The 18,760-nt window shown below is 40.1% G+C and overlaps 1 protein-coding gene and 1 pseudogene across 3 annotated transcripts in view; one reads left to right on the top strand and one right to left on the bottom strand.

The window, feature by feature from the left end:
* The window catches only part of USP48 (ubiquitin specific peptidase 48), a 111,735-nt gene that overhangs the window by 56,276 nt on the left and 36,699 nt on the right, over positions 1-18,760 (bottom strand). For all 3 annotated transcript variants that reach the window (XM_026455940.2, XM_026455941.2, XM_026455942.1), the window contains 3 exons: positions 16,412-16,545; positions 15,019-15,101; positions 4,777-4,956 (listed from right to left, as the gene is read on the bottom strand). In XM_026455940.2, coding sequence (XP_026311725.1) covers positions 4,777-4,956; positions 15,019-15,101; positions 16,412-16,545 — 397 coding nt within the window. The remainder of the gene's footprint in view (positions 1-4,776; positions 4,957-15,018; positions 15,102-16,411; positions 16,546-18,760) is intronic.
* LOC111547810 lies at positions 9,174-9,230 on the top strand (annotated as a pseudogene).

The following is an 18,760-nucleotide window of genomic DNA, read 5'->3' as shown; positions in this document are numbered from 1 at the left end:
CGACAGAGTGAGACTCCGTTTCAAAAAGAACAGAAAAGGTTATGGGCAGTTCTAAGGAAATCCAGTTACCAGATCCTCAATTCACCATGTGCTTTTCTAAAATGGATCTGCCTCAACACTGAGGTCCCATGATGGTTTCTACTTTTCTTTTCACAATCATTTGACTCCCATGTCACAAAAGAAAGACTATAACCTCTCAGCCAGTGACAGAAAAAGGACTCATCTATCACATTAAGATATATTTACAAACAAAAATACATTTACAGAAAAGTTTTACTGTTTAATAAAATTTATAACATACTTTTATGAGTTTTATCAATTATGTAGTAATAGTCATAATTTTAAAAACAGAACTCTATCCAGAAGTACTTTTTAAGTATTTAGAGCTTTATAGTCACAAAAAACTTACTATATTCCATTAGAATAAAATTCTGTAGGATAAATGTAATGGTAATAGTAGTACAGAAAAAAACGGAATTGTTAAAAATGTCTACTATAAAATAAGACCTATTCAGTTATCCTTGAAAAGGATATTGGTGGACATAAAATCTCTATGGTATTTAATGTCATCTCGACATTAATAAAAGAGTGATGTTACAATTTAAGTTTCAGTGTTTATTATGTCATAAATTACAGCATTTGGAGCTACTTAAAATTTATGATGAAATTTGTTAGATTTTAAAATGTGCAAAGAAAAAAAAAGTTGTTCAATTTTTTTTTTTTTTTTTTCCCTTGCAACAGTCTTACAGACAATATGTGAACAAAAAAGGTTGGAAGATCACTGTACTGTCACAGGGAATTAAAATACCAGTAACGTGTACAGTTAAGAGGAGATTAGTCATCCGTTCCTAATTAAGAGTAACAGGCTGGGCGCGGTAGCTCATGCCTGTAATCCTAGCACTTTGGGAGGCCAAGGCAGGCGGATCCCTTGAGGTCAGGAGTTTGAAACCAGTCTGGCCAAAACAGTGAAACACCGTCTCTACTAAAAATACAAAAAATTGATCAAGTGTGGTGGCATGCGCCTGTAATCCTAGGTACTCAGGAGGCTGAAGCAAGAGAATCGTTTGAACCTGGGAGGTGGAGATTGCAGTAAGCTGAGATCGTGCCACTGCACTCCAGCCTGGCCGACAAGAGGGAGACTCCATCTCATAACAAAACAAACAAACAAAAAAAAGAGTACCCAAGATTTAAGATGTTCATGAATTTGTGTAAGATGGAATATAAAATGATTCATAAAACTTCAGGATTCAACATAACAATGAATGTCTAATGAAATTTTAAAATATTTTCTATTTTTGATTTAAAAGATGAAAGCTAAAATATATGCTGCATAAAATAATGAGTTATGAAAACACTGGAATGAGATGCCAATGGGTGTTTAGTGTTTTCTTGAACTGTTTTAAAATTTAGGACTACCCATATTTAAGACAGCCTTAACAATGCTTTTAATCCTAGAATGTAGACAGATTAAAAAAATAATAATAAAAATAAAAAACAGTCAAATAAAACCAAGACATAACTTTTCACAATTTAAAGTTCTTTTTTTTTTTTTCTTCCAGACAAGGTCTTACTCCGTAGCCCAGGCTGGAGTGCAGTGGTGCAATCATGGCTCACTGAAGCCTTGATCTCCTGGGCTCAAGCATCCTCCTATCTCAGCCTCTTCAAGTGCTAGGATTACAGGTGTAAGCCACCTCGCTCAACCCAATTAATGTGCTATCTCAATTCTGTTCCTAGTAAGAACGTCATAATGAAAACACATACTGTATAAGCAAATGTTAAGAATCTGAGTTTTACTTAGGTAAAATGGGAGTTAGATTGCTGAAATTCTATAAACACAGAAATATTATTTAAAAGTAGAAAACAGGTTGGGCACAGAAGCTCATGCCTGTAATGCCAACACTTTTGGGAGGCCAAGTGGGAGGACTATCTGAGGGCAGGAATTCAAAAGCAACCTGGGCAACCCAGGGAGACCCTGTCTCTATAAAAAAAAAAAATCACAAAATTAGCCAGGTGTGGTGAATCACACCTGTGGTCTCAGTTACTTGGGAAGAGTTCGAGGCTCCAGTGAGCCGTGTTCATGCCACAGTACTCCAGCCTGGGCAACAAAACAAGACTCTGTCTCAAAAAATATATATAAATAAAAGTAAAGAAAGTAAAATTTAAAAGTGAAAGAATGACTTCTCCAAGCTACATGAATGGAGTTAACAATCTATTATCTATAGAGATGATGCATATGTCTCGAAAGCAAATCTCAACTGCTACGCTCCTGCCTACTGGACACCTTGAATAAATGTCTCTGACCCACTAAGAAAGAACAGTGGCAGGAGACACACACACACTTACTCCCATTTCTTTTCTCTGATTCAGATACCATAGTCTGAACCTCATCCAAAGCTGTTTAGCACTTTCTTGTGAAATGATGACCACAGTTGTGAGTCTGCATGTGTCATCTCACTATGCTGTGTGTTAGATTTCCAGAACAAGCCGGGCGCGGTGGCTCAAGCCTGTAATCCCAGCACTTTGGGAGGCCAAGACGGGCAGATCATGAGGTCAGGAGATCAAGACCATCCTGGCTAACACGGTGAAACCCCGTCTCTACTAAAATACAAAAAACTAGCCGGGCAAGGTGGCAGACGCCTGTAGTCCCAGCTACTCGGGAGGCTGAGGCAGGAGAATGGCGTGAACCTGGGAGGCGGAGCTTGCAGTGAGCTGAGATCTGGCCACTGCACTCCAGCCTGGGCGACAGAGCGAGCCTCCGTCTCAAAAAAAAAAAAAAAAAAAAAAAAAAAAGATTAGGCCGGGCGCGGTGGCTTAAGCCTGTAATCCCAGCACTTTGGGAGGCCGAGACGGGCGGATCATGAGGTCAGGAGATCGAGACCATCCTGGCTAACACAGTGAAACCCCGTCTCTACTAAAAATACAAAACACTAGCCGGGCGAGGTGGCGGGCGCCTGTAGTCCCAGCTACTCGGGAGGCTGAGGCAGGAGAATGGCGTAAAACCCGGGAGGCGGAGCTTGCAGTGAGCTGAGATCCGGCCACTGCACTCCAGCCCAGGAGACACAGCAAGACTCCGTCTCAAAAAAAAAAAAAAAAAAGATTTCCAGAACAAAGCCTGTGCCCTTGGACAACTGCCTATACCTGTCTGACAGACAATGGGAAGAAAGTGATAAACAGCTCAGGAGACGGCTCCAAATAGAAAAACTGTCCATTCCTTTGGAAAATAAATGAGTACTTAGGCCCAAGACAACTGAGGTGATGAAAGTATATACTAGGATACTATTTCAAGAAGTACTCTTTATGGCAGACCTCACCACTACACAGTAGCAACCAGCTCATTCTCCACAGAAGCACTGCTCAAGGATTTGGGTAAGATACTTAAAGGAAGGAAAAACAAAGTTTACCTGCTACAGTTAGTTCCCCAAAATAAATTTCCTGACCCAAGGAAAACAACTACAAATCCTACTACATTAAATCTACTATTCATCATCATTAACTTAATACCCACGATCCTCCTCTACCCACTTAAACAAACCTGGTAATTAAAAACTGATCATTTGCCTTCAAGCTTTACTGAAAACATGACACTATGAAAACCATCTCTGGAACAAAATAATTGTAAACTTTTTTAACTAAAATTTTAAAAAGCAAGCATTGCTGGCTAGGCATGGTGGATCATGCCTTATAATCCCAACACTTTGGGAGGCCAAGGCGGGAGGATTGTTAAACTCAGGAGTTTGAGACTAGCCTGGGCAACCAGGTGAGACCCCGTCTCTACAAAAAAATTGTTTTAAACATTTTTTCCAGGTTGGCCGGGCATGGTGGTTCACGCCTGTAATCCCAGCCCTTTGGGAGGTCAAGGTGGGCAGATCACTGGAGGCCAGGAACTCAAGACCAGCCTGGCCAACACAGTGAAACCCCATCTCTACTAAAAATAGAAAAAATTAAGGCCAGGTGCAGTGACTTATGCCTGTAATCCCAGCACCTTAGGGGGTCGAGGCAGGTGGATCACCTGAGGTCAGGAGTTCAGGACCAGCCTGACCAACATGGGGAAACCGTGTCCCTACTAAAAATACAAAATTAGCCAGGCGTGGTGACACACGCCTGTAATCCCAGCTACTTGGGAGGCTGAGGCAGGAGAATCTATGGAACTCGAAAGGTAGAGGTTACAGTGAGCCGAGATCTTCTGATTGCACTCTGGCCTGGAAAAGAAGGCAGCGAGAGTGACCAAAAAAGAAAAGGAAAGAAAACGAAAAGGAAAAAGAATTAGCTGAGCGTTGTAGCACATGCCTGTAATCCCAGCTACTCGGGGGGCTGAGTCATGACAACTGCTTGAACCCAGGAGGCAGAGACTGCAGTGAGCCGAGATGGTGTTACTGCACTCCAGCCTTAATGACAGAGTAAGACTCTGTCACAAAAAAAAAAACAAACAAACAAAATTTTGCCAGGTGTAGTGGCACAAATCTGCAGGCCCAGCTACTAGGAAGACTGAGGCAGGAAGATCACTTGAGCCTAGGAGGTTTAGGCTGCAGTCAACCGTGATTGCACCACTGTATTCCAGCCTGGGCAACAGAGTAAGACACGGACTCGAAAAGAACACAAAACTGAAGAACAAGCATTGCTAATACAAGATGTTCAGTGATTTTACACGTGTTTAAGAAATGCAAATATCCTTGAGAGTCTATAACATAATAATCTTGAGCCATAATAATTTATCACAAATATTTCTACTAAATAAATTTATATTTTAAAAGGGCACTCACAACTTAAAGGTTTTACCTAGATCTTCCTCAATCCCTAGTTGCAATTTCTTCCCCTCCATCTTTTCTATGTCTTCATCATTAAACTTATACCATTCACCAGACTGTGGATCTTTCACATGGGCGATGTAGTGGCCAGAATAAGCACTCACTCCTCTGTGTATGAGGACCGCACTGAGTTCATACACATAGGACCCACCTGGAGAGAAAGGGAGAAAGTAAAAGAAACGTTGGATAACAGTATTTCTTATATCCTGAGCCTGAAATGTAATGATTACGAATCTTTATACATGTGGTATAACTAAAAACATGCCACCAAAAATTTTTACAAATTACTTTTACAAAATAATGTATATTTACACTCCCTTAACACTCTCTTAAAAACACTCTAGGCACACTGTATTAACTCTCCAAGCCTCTGCAAAATACATGGATGAAAAACTATGGCCTCCTGGGCACTCAGGGAGTATAAGCTACTCTACTACATACTGTGCTCTTCAGCACAGACTAGCGAAGCCACACGCGTCCCAAGAATCGGCTGTTCATACTTTCTGATGTGTTACAAAAATTAAAACTTACACAAACCAGGGAGACACGAATGTCAAATGAAAAGCCTATTGTTTACAGAAGAGAAGATAAATGTTTTGGCAAAAACTGATGGCAAGTTATGAAAACTTGCTCTGAAAACAGGTGTAGGCATTTGTCCAAGGGCACAAACTTTGTTCTGGAAATCTAACACACCGCGTTGAGATGACACATGCAGACTCATGACTGTGGTCATCATTTCACAAGACACATGTATCATCACATTAGCACCTTCAGATCAAAGTTTCATTTGCCAAGTCTATCTCACTAAAGCTGGAAAAAAATAAAAATAAAAACAGGTGTAGGCCAAACAGTTGGAAAATACAAAAATCTAGAATGATACTGCATTCAGATTTCTTTGTATTTTAAGTTCCTATACTATTTTAATTAAATAAAACCTACAAATCACAGTCTATATTTTATACGGTATTCAAAAAGAAAAGGCTTCATACATACATCAAAATATTGACAATGAATGAACATTTACATTTTAAAGTGAACTAAAATGTCTTAAACTTTGAGAAACATCTTGTAAAGATCCTAAACTTAAAGCAATTATGGGGAAAATTAAAGCAATTATGGGGAAAATGTGTTAGAAAAGATCACTTCCACTATACATGTTCTGTTATTTACTGGAAAACAAAAAAATTCATTAATAAACCCACATAACCACAATTAATACTGAAACCTACAGTTTTTTTCTAACAAAATATGTTTTCACATCATTATTCTTTCAAAAATTACTCATGACTCTATATAATTACCATAATATGCCTAACCACACCCACATTAATGAACATTTATTTAAACTGGTAGCACTTGAGGGCCTTTATAAGCAATAACAATTATCTTTGCAATACAAATCCTTGCACAGACTTTGACTTTTTTTTTTTTTCCCCGAGACAGGGTCTTGCTCTGTCACCACACTGGGGTGCAGTGGCACAATGATAGCTCACTGCAGCTTCAATCTCCTAGGCTTAAACAATCCTCCCACCTCAGCCTCCAGGAGTAGTTGGGACGACAGATGTACATTTTTATTTTATTTTATTTTTTGAGATGCAGTTTTGCTCATGTTGCCCAGGCTGAAGTGCAATGGCGTGATCTTGGCTCACTGCAAACTCTGCTTCCTGGGTTCAAGTGATTCTCCCGTCCCATCCTCCCAAGCAGCTGGGGTTACAGGAGCTCGCCACCACATCTGGCTAATTTTTGTATTTTTAGTAGAGAAGGGGTTTCACCATGTTGGCCAGGATGGTCTCGAACTCCTGACCTAAGGTGATTCATCTGCCTCGGCCTCCCAAAGTGCTGGAATTACAGGTGTGAGCCGCCATGCCTGGCCTTTTTTTTTTGAGATGGAGTTTCGCTCTTGCTGCCCAGGCTGGAGTGCAATGGTGTGATAAATCGGCTAACTGCAACCTCCACCCCGCTGGGTTCATGCGATACTCTTGCCTCAACCTCCCAAGTAGCTGGGATTACAGGTACCCAACACCATGCCTGGCTAAGTTTTTCTATTTTTAGTAGAGATGGGGTTTCACCACTTTGGCCAAGCTGGTCTCAAACTCCAGTCCTCAAGTGGTCCACCCGCCTCGGCCTCCCAAAGTGCTGGGATTACAGGCATGAGCCACGGCGCCCGGCCCATTTTTTTTTTTTTTTTTTAAATAGACAGGGTCTCATTGTGTTGCCCAGATTAGAATTTGACTATTTCATTGCTATAACAAATGCAAAGAGTATGTCACGGCAGAGTACAGCCAATCACTCATTAGACAAACAATAAATATACTGGACATGGTTTCAGGCATGAAGGATACAGCAGTTGACTGAACGAACAGAGTCCCTGCATTCTTGAAGCATAGTTGGGGAAACAGTAATGTAGATTAATACCTGGGCCAAAACCCACTGAGGTTACCCCAGCTGAAAATATTGAAGATACTGGGTAAGATAAAAATATCTTTAAATCTTTCTAAATGCACTGACTATCTGTCAAGAAAATAAGAATTAACAGAAGCCCAATACCATGTGAAGGCAATAAGCCATGTAGTAAGGACAACAGAGTTTCCCTCTGGGAGTGTTAGGGGAACACTATGATCAACTTGAACTCTGTTTTTCCATATCTCAAAGGGCTTATGGGATCAGAGACAACAGCTAAGGTTTATAAAAGGTGAGGAGTCTAACAGGGGACTCCCACCAGGAAACTAAGGTTCTTTTTAAATTGACGAACAGGCCGGACGCAGTGGCTCACACCTGTAATCCCAGCACTTTGTGAGGCTTAGGCGAGCGGGTCACCTGAGGTCAGGAGTTTGAGCTCAACCTGGCCAGAATGGTGAAACCCCATCTCTACTAAAAGTACAAAAATCAGTCAGGCATGGTGGTGGGTGCCTGTAATCCCAGCTACTCGGGAAGCTAAGGCAGGAAAATTGCTTGAACCCAGAAGGTGGAGGTTGCAGTGAGCCGAGATCATGCCACTGCACTCACTGCATTCCAGCCTGGGCAACAAAGTGAGACTCCATCTAAATAATAATAATAATAGTAATAATAATAATAATAATAATAATATTTGTATATATTTATGGGTACAATATGAAGTTTGATATGTTACATCATGGAATGATTAAATCAAGCTAATACATCCATTTTCTGTGATGAGAACATTTAAAATCTGTTATTTTAGCTATTTCAAAATGCACAATGCATTATTTAACTGTAGTCACCATGCTGTGCAATCATCTCCAAAACTTCTTTGTCTTGTCAAACTGAAGCTTTGCACTCTTTGAATATCACCTCCCCAATCCTCGTCGCCTCTGCCATCCACCACCCCCACTCCCTGGGTTCTGGTAAACCCATTTTCTTCTCTATTTGTATGTGTTTGACTTTTTTAGATTCTATATATAGTATCAATGAGATTATATAGTATTTGTCTTTCTGAGCCTGGCTTGTTTCACATAGCACAATGTCCTCCAGATTCATCCATGTGATCACACATGATAGAATATCCTTCTAATTTAAGGCCAAATAGTATTCCATTGTGTATATATACCACGTTTTCTTCGAAACTAGAATTCTTTGGTTTAGAAGATTATCAAAATGAACCTGCTCTCCACAGGAAATGGTAAGACAAAATTATCTGCCTTATATTTATACTTTGGGACCTAGGGGTAAAAATCAAAAACCAAAAGGAAATCTCCATTACAACTTCCTAAGAAGCCAGCCCTCAAAAAGATTTTTTTTACTATGAATTCACACTACCTATGAAGTCAGAAAAACCCCAAGCCAAGAGTTGTGTTTGATGTGGTCCTGGGACGAGTGATAGTCCTAAGGAATGAGTTCCGTCAACACACACACACGTCACATAACACAAGTCACTCTGTGAGGTAGCAAACAGCAACAAAATCAAACTGATGAAGATTTTCACTTCAGTCAGTGGAAATAGCAAATACATAAATAAAATTTTAAGTATATTTAAAGAAATAAATGATGAGATTAAGAGGAATAGACACTACAGAAAATGAAAATCAAATGATAAAGAACCAAATCAAACCCCAAGAAATGGAAATCATAGTCACCGACAGTCAAAACTCTATAAAATGGTTTAACCTCAGATCAGGTTCACCTGAACAGCGAATGAATAAAGTGCAAGGTGGAGCTGAAGAAATTATGCAGAATGCAGAACAAAGCAATGAAGAGCTGGGCGTTGTGCAGCATAGAGTAAGAAAATCTAACACATGTCTAACTGGCATTCCAGAAGGAAAGGGAAAAGAGAAAAAGCATTCAGAGGTAATAGTTGGAAAATTTTCAGATGCTCTAGGTGAGAAGAATAAATCAATTAAAAATCAAACCAAGTGTTAACAGCTCTTTTAGAATGTGTCTAGCAGGCTTTCCTACTAGAAAACCAGAAAGATTTTTAAAGAATCAAAATTAAAAAACAAACCAAAATTGGTCACAGTGACACTGCAAGACACCAAAACCAAAGAAGAGGTCTTAAAATCAGACAAAATAAAACAGGCCTCTTGTAAAAACAAGAATTAGACTGCAACCAACTTTTTGACAGCAACAACGGATGCCCCAAGGCAACAGAATGCTATCTTCTTCAATGATATCTTCAATGAGTAAAAGTAACCATCCATGATTAGAGAAAATGAATTCCACAAGGACAAAATAGACACTTCCAGACAATAATATGTGAAAAGAATCTTTCACCCATAGACCCTTACTAAAAGAATTTTATAAGCTCTAATTCAATATTTTAAAACTCTTCCAGATGGAAGGTCCAGAATGCAAAGAATGATAAACAAAGGAGGTAGGTCAACACCAGGATTCCTATATAAGATAGTCTGTAAGTTTCTTTTTTAAAAAAGATAGAACTAAAATACATATGAAAAATAGGCCAGGTGTGGTGGTTTATGCCTGTAATCCTGGGACTTTGTGAGCCAAGGCAAGAGGATTGCTTAAGGCCGTAAGTTCAAAACCAGCCTGGGCAACATAGAGAGACCCAGTCTATAAAAACTTAAAAAAAAAATCAACCAGGCATGGTACTATACACCTGTGGTCCCAGCTACTCAGGAGGCTGAGGTGGGAGGATCGCTTGAGTCTGGGAGGTCAAGGCTGCAGTGAGCCGTGATCGTGCCACACTGCACTCCAGCCTGGATGACAGAGCAAGACCATCTTAAAATAATTTAGGGGACTGTTGATTGCTTACTGTTTTGAGATCACTGAGGGTAAAGATGTTATCTAGAGAGTTAAGAATACATGTTATAATTTCTAGGTTAATTATTAGTATTAGCTGGCCCAGGCTGCCTTAGGGGGCATTTTCATACTCCAATTTTAGGGCTTACCTGGAATTACCCCCCACTGTTCTATCTACTACATGCACTCTCCCCGTTACTTCGTGTGGAAGGTGAGCCAGAAAAAGCCTATCTTCCTAACCTCAGGGAACCATAAGAACTCCTGACTGGGCACAGTGGCTCATTTGTGCCTGTAATCCCAGCACTTTCGGAGGCCGAGAGAGGTGGATCACCTGAGGTCAGGAGTTCGAGATCAGACTGGCCAACACGGTGAAACCTTGTCTCTACTAAAAATACAAAAATTAGCCATGCATGGTGGTGCACACCTGTAATCCCAGCTACTCGAGAGGCTGAGGCATGAGAATCGCTTGAACCCAGGAGGCGGAGGTTGAGGTGAGCCAAGATTGCGCAACTGCACTCCAGCCTGGGTGATGGAGCGAAACTCTGTCTCCAAAAAAAAAAAAGAAAAAAGAAAAAAGAAAGAAAAACTCCTAAGTCCTGAACAGAACAGCAGAAATAAAAAGGAGGGGGAAATGTCATGGTCTTAGATCGCCCATACCAAGTTCTTCCAGTCTGTGTAAGCCAGGGAACCTCAAGCCTTGAACTCTGTGATCATACCTAACCAGCACAGGCCCCAAATGCCTGACAGAAATGCCTGACAGAAAGGGCTTTGCAGAGGAGATGGTACGTATCCTAGCCCTAGGGGAATCCCCATAAATAATTCTCTATGTGCAATAAGCAGCATGCAGTCACAGACAACCAGACAGAAGAAACAAAACAACACTGCAACAACCAACTCCGGTAGAGAGATCATCCTGAACAATATTCCAACACTGTCAGTAATGGATTATAAAAACTGGGTGTTTTTAATGTTTAAAGTTTTTAAACATTTTTTAAAAAATATTCTGGATACCTTTAATACCTTTGTGAACAAATATTGATGACAACTCACTTTAAATAGATCAGTAACTGAGAACGGTGATACATTTCTTTTTGTGGCTCTATTGACCCTAATTGGTCAAAAGCACCTCGTTTTGCAAGACAATGGGTAAGGAAGAGAGGAAGAGAAAAGGAAAGGAGGCTGAAGAGGAGCCAAAGCCCAGGATTCTCTAGAAATGCATCAGTCTCCAGAGTATGGGAGTACATTGGGTCCCAGAAACCTCAGCCAGACCTAGTTCTCACAAACACAAGAGTGTCCAACGGATGAAACCTCAGCTGAAAACACAGAAGGTAGCAGTGTCCAAAGACATTGCAGGGTCTGAGAGGAACAAAGTTTGATAAGGTTGTTAACTATCACAGACTTAGCAGGATCTGGGGGAGTCACCAGTGGGGTTCTTCTCCCACTACCTTCAATAACCCAGGTAAAGAAGCAGGGGCAGCATAGTAAGATTTAATTATGGGTTATGCTATGGCTGGCAATATCCCAGGAGAAAAAAGAGTAAACTAAGCCATGTTTAGGGATGCATGCTTATATAGTAAAATGCTGAAGAAGAAAAAAATAAAAGAAGCGTTCCACATGAAAGTCAGATAAATGGTTACACTTAACGGGAGGAAGGTGGTTTTAACTGTGCAACTGGGAGGGGCACAAAAGGAGGCTTCTGGGGTACCAGAAATGTTTTTCTTTCTTGATCTGGGGAGTACGCATAATTCACAATTCACTAAGCCATGCATTTTTGCATTCTGAACTTCTAGGAATATGATATATTTCAAAATTTGAAAAGAAAAAACTAAAATATGCTGAGATATATGAAACTTCAACTATGGAAGGACAAGGCAAGGTAAGGCACTGAGTAAGGGCCAAACAAGGGTGGAAGACAAGATCACTGAAAAAGAGAAGTTGCTATTGGGTCAGCTGGAAGGAGCGTATACAAATGAATCTTAATAATATTCCCTATATCATTGATGAAGACAGTAATCCACAGGTATTAGCGGTAGCTGTAACTTTATTACCAACAGACAGCATTAAAAATTTTGACATTATAATTCTTGCAGATAACCTGGATTTATATTCATCAATTCATTAAACTCATCAACTTTAAAATGAAGGCCAGGCGTGGTGGCTCACACCTGTAATTCCACCACTTTGGGAGGCCAAGGCGGGCAGATCACCTGAGGTTGGGAGTTCTCAAGACCAGCCCAGCCAATATGGCGAAATCCTGTCTCTAGTAAAAATACAAAAATTAGCCGAGTATGATGGCGGGCACCTGTAACCCCAGCTACTCGGGAGACTGAGACAGGGAGAATTGCTTGAACCTAGGAGGTGGAGGTTGCGGTGAGTTGAAATCGCACCTCTGCACTCCAGCCTAGGCAACCCAAGACTCTGTCTCAAAAAAAAAAAGAAAAAAAGAAAAGGAAAAAAGAAAAAGAAAAACTTCAGAATTAACATAGTTTTTAGGCCAGGGGCGGTGGGTCACGCCTATAATCCCAGCACTTTGGGAGGCCAAGGCGGGCAGATCACTTAAGGTCAGGAGTTCAAGACAAGTCTGGCCAACATAGTGAAACCCCGTCACTACTGAAAATATAAAAAATTAGCCAGGCATGGTGGCAGGCGTCTGTAATCCTAGCTACTAGGGAAGCTGAGGCAGGAGAATTGTTTGAACCCAGGAGATGGAGGGTGCAGTGAGCCGAGATCATGCCACTGCACTGCAGCATGGGCAATAGAGTGAAACTCTATCTCAAAATTAAAAAAAAAAAGATAAGTTTTTAAATCCCCAAGGAACATGGCAAGACTTGAGTTGGAGAGTCAGGGGCTAATGTTTGAAAATGAGAATCCTTCATTCTAAAGATGTCTGCATATCTGCAGACTCACCATTTAAAGAAACAGGTGGATTCTCCTTTTAACAATAGATCATCTTTTAGATCCATCTTCTGACCTTTGTGTGGCTATGTGTGTACAGCTTTGTGTGGTTATGTGTGGGTATGGGAAAATATAAATACTAATTATCTGGATGACAGAATTACACATGGTTTGTATTTCTTTTCTTTATGCTTTCTGAATTTCCCAAATTATCTAGAACAAACTCCAAGCAATTAACAAAAGTTAACTGCTTTTAGTTTTCTACCTACATAAGGCAGAGCAAGTATTATGACAGCGTGTAAAAGACAAGCCTATTAACTATAAACCACTAGATTGCTTTTACCAGCCCTAATTAACAATTCTAAAATGAGAAGATAATATTTATTTATTTACTTATTTATTCAAAAATTAAGGAGACAAACATGGTGGCTCATGCCTGTAATCCCAGCACCTTCGGGAGGTTGAGGTAGGAGGATCACTAGAGCCGAGTTCAAGACCCTGTCTCTGAAAAAAAAAATTAAAAATTAGCTGGGCATGGTGGAATATGCCTGTTGTTCCAGCTTAAGCCCAGGAGGCTGAGTCTGTGATGAGCAGTGATCACATCACTGCAATTTAACCTGGGTGACAGGGCCAGACCCTGTCTCGAAAACAAATTAATAAATAAAAAGCACTATATGTAGTAAACCAACATACTAAAATTGAATATTTCTACAGGTTTTGATCTAACATGTCCTTTTGATAAATATTTTCTTTATAGCATAAACTGGACAAATATATAATAAACTTAATAACTATTAATAGTAACAATTCAAACGCATCCAGTTGAGTCAAGCAAAGTGCTCATTTCACATCTCCTAAGTTTGTGGACTGGGAAGCCACTAACCCATTAGATTTTCCTCGATTTCAACTACCTGAACAAAGGAGGCAAGAAGCAAACTACTACATAAAGTAAAATAGAGCTAAGTTTATTTATTCAACAAAATATAACAATCTAACATTGAAGTCCAAAAGCAAAGTTGAAAACAGTTTCCTTGTTCCCTAGAGGTACAAATTTTAAAGTACAGTACTGACGAGTATCATACATTTGAAAGCTTACATATCTATTTAGCACATTCCTCCCCAACCTTCCCAATCATGTCTCTTAAAGGTTTTTACAGCTTGTTTCCATTGTAAGCTGCTTCTAGAAATTTTTTCTTTTTTTGGAAAGAGACAGAGTTTATAAAATAATTTCTACATGAAAAATTTGAGGTCGAGGCGGTGGCTCACGCCTGTAATCCCAACACTTAGGGAGGTTGGGGCAGGTGTACCACTTGAGTCCATGAGTTTGAGACCAGCCTGGCCAACACGGCAAAACCCTAAAGTGCAAAAATTAGCTGGCCCTGGTGGTGCACACCTGTAATCCCAGCAACAAGGGAGGCTGAGGCTACAGTGAGCCAAGATCGTGCCACTGCACTCCAGCCTAGGCAACAGAGCAAGACTCTGTCTCAAAAATACATACACACATACATACATACATAATATTTCATAAGTACTACAATCAACCTTAAAGGGAAGTGAAACAGTTCTTTCTCTAGTAAGACTCATCCTGTTTGGTAGGATGAAGACTACCAAAAGAAAAAACAGTACTTATTTCTTGTTAAAACAATAATAGCATCCTAGGGCATATCAGTGGTTGCAGATATGAAAAATGAAAGCATAAATACTGGAATTACGCCACCTAATGTTTCCGGGACAACATTTTTTAAAAAGTGAATAGAGGCAACTTGGAGACTGTTAGGTTTGAGAAATGACAAATAATAGTATTGAAACTAAGGTGGCAAGTGGCAAGTGTGGGTTCAGAAACAGTATTCATTTTTTACAAATTATTTTTATACCCTTAATTCTGTACATATCCATGAACCACCTCATCTTTGCTATGTGCTTACTCTCACAAAATGGAATTAACATCTTGGCTCTCCTAAAACAGTCTTTGTTCCTAGACAGAAATTCCCAGAGATTAGCAAACAAAAATTGGCAATTGACTGGTATTCTATATTCATCACAAGCCGATCACAAGTTAGAGTCTCTGAGCATTATAATGTTTACTTCTCAGTAAAAATATTACCTTTATGTTCCACATAAGGCTCCATATCCAAAATTTCTGAGAAGCCAATGTAGGTATTCAGCTTTTTCTTATGTCCAGTTTGCCTAACCAAGAGGAAAGCTGATTATATTTACATTTAAAACAATCATAACATATAAGCTCTATTAGCTATTTTAATAAACTCAACAGTAGGTAGCTTTCACTTAACAATCTTCCTCCAAAACATGTACAATTAGAAGCAAACAGAATATTGTTTTATAGCTGGACAAATAATAGGTTAAAAAATGTGAATTCAAAGTGCTGATTCCAAGCACAGCTTATTTTCCAGAAGTTTCAGCTTAATCACAAAAGAAAAATAGATTATCCTGCTTTACAGAAGACATGCAGACATGCACATGTGCTAACACTGCCTTGATTTTAATTATAAAATGAAAAATACGTTCCCATGGCGGGGGTGTAATGAGTACAAAATTTATTCTATTTAAAATATCGGATAATACAGAAGGTCAGGGTAATTATTCAATTACTTAGTTTTTCTTTTTTTTTTTCCAAGACAGAGTTTCACTCTTGTTGCCCAGGCTGGAGTGCAATGGTGCAATCTCGGCTCACTGCAACCTCTGCCTCCTGGGTTCAAGTGATTCTCCTGCCTCAGCCTCCCCAGTAGCTGGGATTACAGGCATGCACCGCCATGCCCGGCTAATTTTTGTATTTTTAGTACAGATGGGGTTACACCATGTTGGCCAGGCTGATCTCAAACTCCTGACCTCAGGTGATCTACCCGCCTCAGCCTCCCAAAGTGCTGGGACTACAGGCGTGAGCCACCGCGGCCGGCCCTTGCAGTTTTGTCTTTTTTTTTTTTTTTTTTTTTGAGGTGGAGTCTCACTGTGTTGCCCAGGCTGGAGTGCAGTGACATGAATCTCGGCTCACTGCAAGCTCCGCCTCCTGGGTTCACGCCATTCTCCTGCCTCAGCCTCTTGAGTAGCTGGGACTACAGGTGCCCGCCACCACACCCGGCTAATTTTGTTGTATTTTTAGTAGAGACAGGGTTTCACCATGTTAGCCAGGATGGTCTTGATCTCCTGACCTCGTGATCCGCCTGCCTCGGCCTCCCAAAGTGCTGGAATTACAGGCGTGAGCCACCGCGCCCGGCCTACAGTTTTTAATACTTTCTTAGAATAAAAAAAGTAAGGATTTTTTACTTTTCCAGTTATCAATTATATATGGTTGGCTTCTTTAAACTTTTTATGATAAAATCATGAAATACTGACATTTCAAAATGACAGGCTCCATCTATAACTTTAATCCTCAAATCTAGAGTTTCAAATTACAATCATTTTAGCATCTCATCTATCTATGGTAAAGTCTGTACATAGTAGACAACAATGAACAACAAACACTATTTGCACACATTTACCTGTCAAAGACAAAACGCATTAGCTGCAAGTTCAGAGTGCAAGGAAGGCTAAGAAGTCGAATCTTTCTTGTTGCATTCTGTTTGCTTTGACAGTTCTCACAAAAATAGCGATTGTCTCCTTCTAATTTTTCTTCCTGATCAAGAAAAAGACATATTAATTTTAAAAAGAAGATGGGTTTAAAACAAGTGATAAAACCCTTGATGTAAAGTATAATTTCATTTTAGTTAATAGCTTTCATGCTATTTAAAAACAGCTACTATAAATAATGGATACACAAAGTAATGGGAACTGTTCAGCAGTGACATTATCAAGTTGTATACACTGATATTTAAAACTGATATGCTTATTTCCCAAATGTATGATATTAAAAATACTTGTTTTAGGTTCTTTGTCCTGGTAATCCCACTTCTGGGAATTCTAAAGTAAGTTTTAGAAAGAAATGTCACATGTATTTTGATGCAACATTCATTTAAAAACAGCAAAAAGGCTGGGCAGCATGGCTCATGCCTGTAATCCCAGCACTTTGGGAGGCCGAGGTGGGCGGATCACTTGAGGCCAGGAATTCGAGACCAGCCTGGCTGCCCTGGTGAAACCCCGTCTCTACTAAAAATACAAAAATTAGCCAGGCACGGTGGTACACACCTGTGGTCCCAGCTACTCAGGAGGCTGAGACATGAGAATTACTTGAACCCGGGAGGTGGAGCTTGCAGTGAGCTGAGATCACACCTCTGCACTCCAGCCTGGAAACAAAACGAGACTCTGTCTCAAAAAAATGAAGAAAAAAAAAGGGGAGAGTGTAAAAACTACATATGGGCACCAGAATACAAAATTATATACATATTTGGTTAAAATTACTGAAACATATTCATGAGACAAAGCTAAAAAGAGACGTGTAGAAAAATCAAACATTTTAGCTGATAGTGGTTTCTTTTTAAAATTTGCCTTTATATTTCTATAAAACTAATTGCAGCCAATCATAGCTAACTGAAGACTCAAACTCCTGAACTCAAGCTTTTTGTGCCATATTATCGTAAGTAATGCAATACTGGTACCATCATCTCTTCACTTGGCTTCCAGGATACCACACTCACCGACTTTCCTCCTAATTCACTGGCATTCCTCTAAGCCTCCTGTGCCAGCTGCTCCTACCTCCCTGATGCCTAAAATTTGAATGTCCCAGGCCTCAGTCCTTGGGGATTTTATCCAGCCACAACTTCTTCCTGGAACTATACCTCTCAAATGTAACATGCTCAAAGCCAAACTCCTAATTCCTCTCAATCCTGCTCCTCTCAGGTCCTCCCTATCTCAGTTAGAGCAACTTCATCCTTTCAGTTCATCAGGCCAAAAACCTTAGTAATCTTTGACTCCCCTCTTCCTCTCCCACATCCAGTCTGCAAATTTAAAAAAAAAAAAAAAAAAAACTGTTTAAAATGTTTTTTATTTTTACAGATGGGGTCTTGCTCTGTCACCAAGGTTGGGGTGCAGTGGTACAATCATAGCTAGCAACTACAGCCTCAAACTCCTGAGCTCAGGCAGTTCTCCCGCCTCAGCCTCCTGAGTAGCTGAGACTGTGGCTGTTCAACACCATGCCTTGTTAATTTTTTTATTTTTTGCAAAGACAGCCTATCACTATGTTGCCTAGGCTGGTCTCAAACTCCTGTTCTCAAATGATCCTACTGTCTCAGCCTCATAAAGTGCTGGGATTATAGACATGAGCCACCACATCCGGCCACGGCCTGCAACTTTTATCTGCTCTTAGAAAATATATCTAAAAGCCAATTGGTGCTTATCACCTCTTCAGTTAACCCATGGTCCAAGCCACCATGCACTCCCATCTGCCCTCAACCCATCTTCGGCCTATTCTCAGCACCTAGTTACCCTTTAAAACAGACTGTATCACTCCTACACATGTGACCCTGATGATATCTCAACCTCACACAGAATAGAAGTCAAACTTCTGACAAAGGTTTACTAAGCCCTCTCTGATATAGCCCTTGTGTCATCTCTATGACTTTAACTTCTATCACCTTCCCTGCTTTATTTTTCTCCACAGCCCTTATTATAGTTGACCCACTATCTATTCTAACTTTATTTTACTATCCCTCCCTGGTGCCTATATCACTACCTTATAGGCACCATAAAGGCTAATCCCCAACAGCTGAAAGTGTCTGACACAGTAAGCACTCAATAAATATTCAGTGGCCAGGCACGGTGGTTAATGCCTGTAATCCCAGCACTTTGGGAGGCCGAGGCGGGTGGATCACCCGAGATCAGGAGTTTGAGACCAGCCTGACCAATATGGGAAAACCCCATTTCTACTAAAAAAAAAAAAAAAAAAAAAAAAAAAA

The sequence above is a fragment of the Piliocolobus tephrosceles genome, chromosome 1 (genome assembly GCF_002776525.5).
Source record: "Piliocolobus tephrosceles isolate RC106 chromosome 1, ASM277652v3, whole genome shotgun sequence".
NCBI classification, from domain to species: Eukaryota; Metazoa; Chordata; class Mammalia; order Primates; family Cercopithecidae; genus Piliocolobus; species Piliocolobus tephrosceles.
The sequence above is the reverse complement of the archived record's forward strand: the minus strand, read 5'-3'. Positions and strand labels throughout refer to the sequence as shown.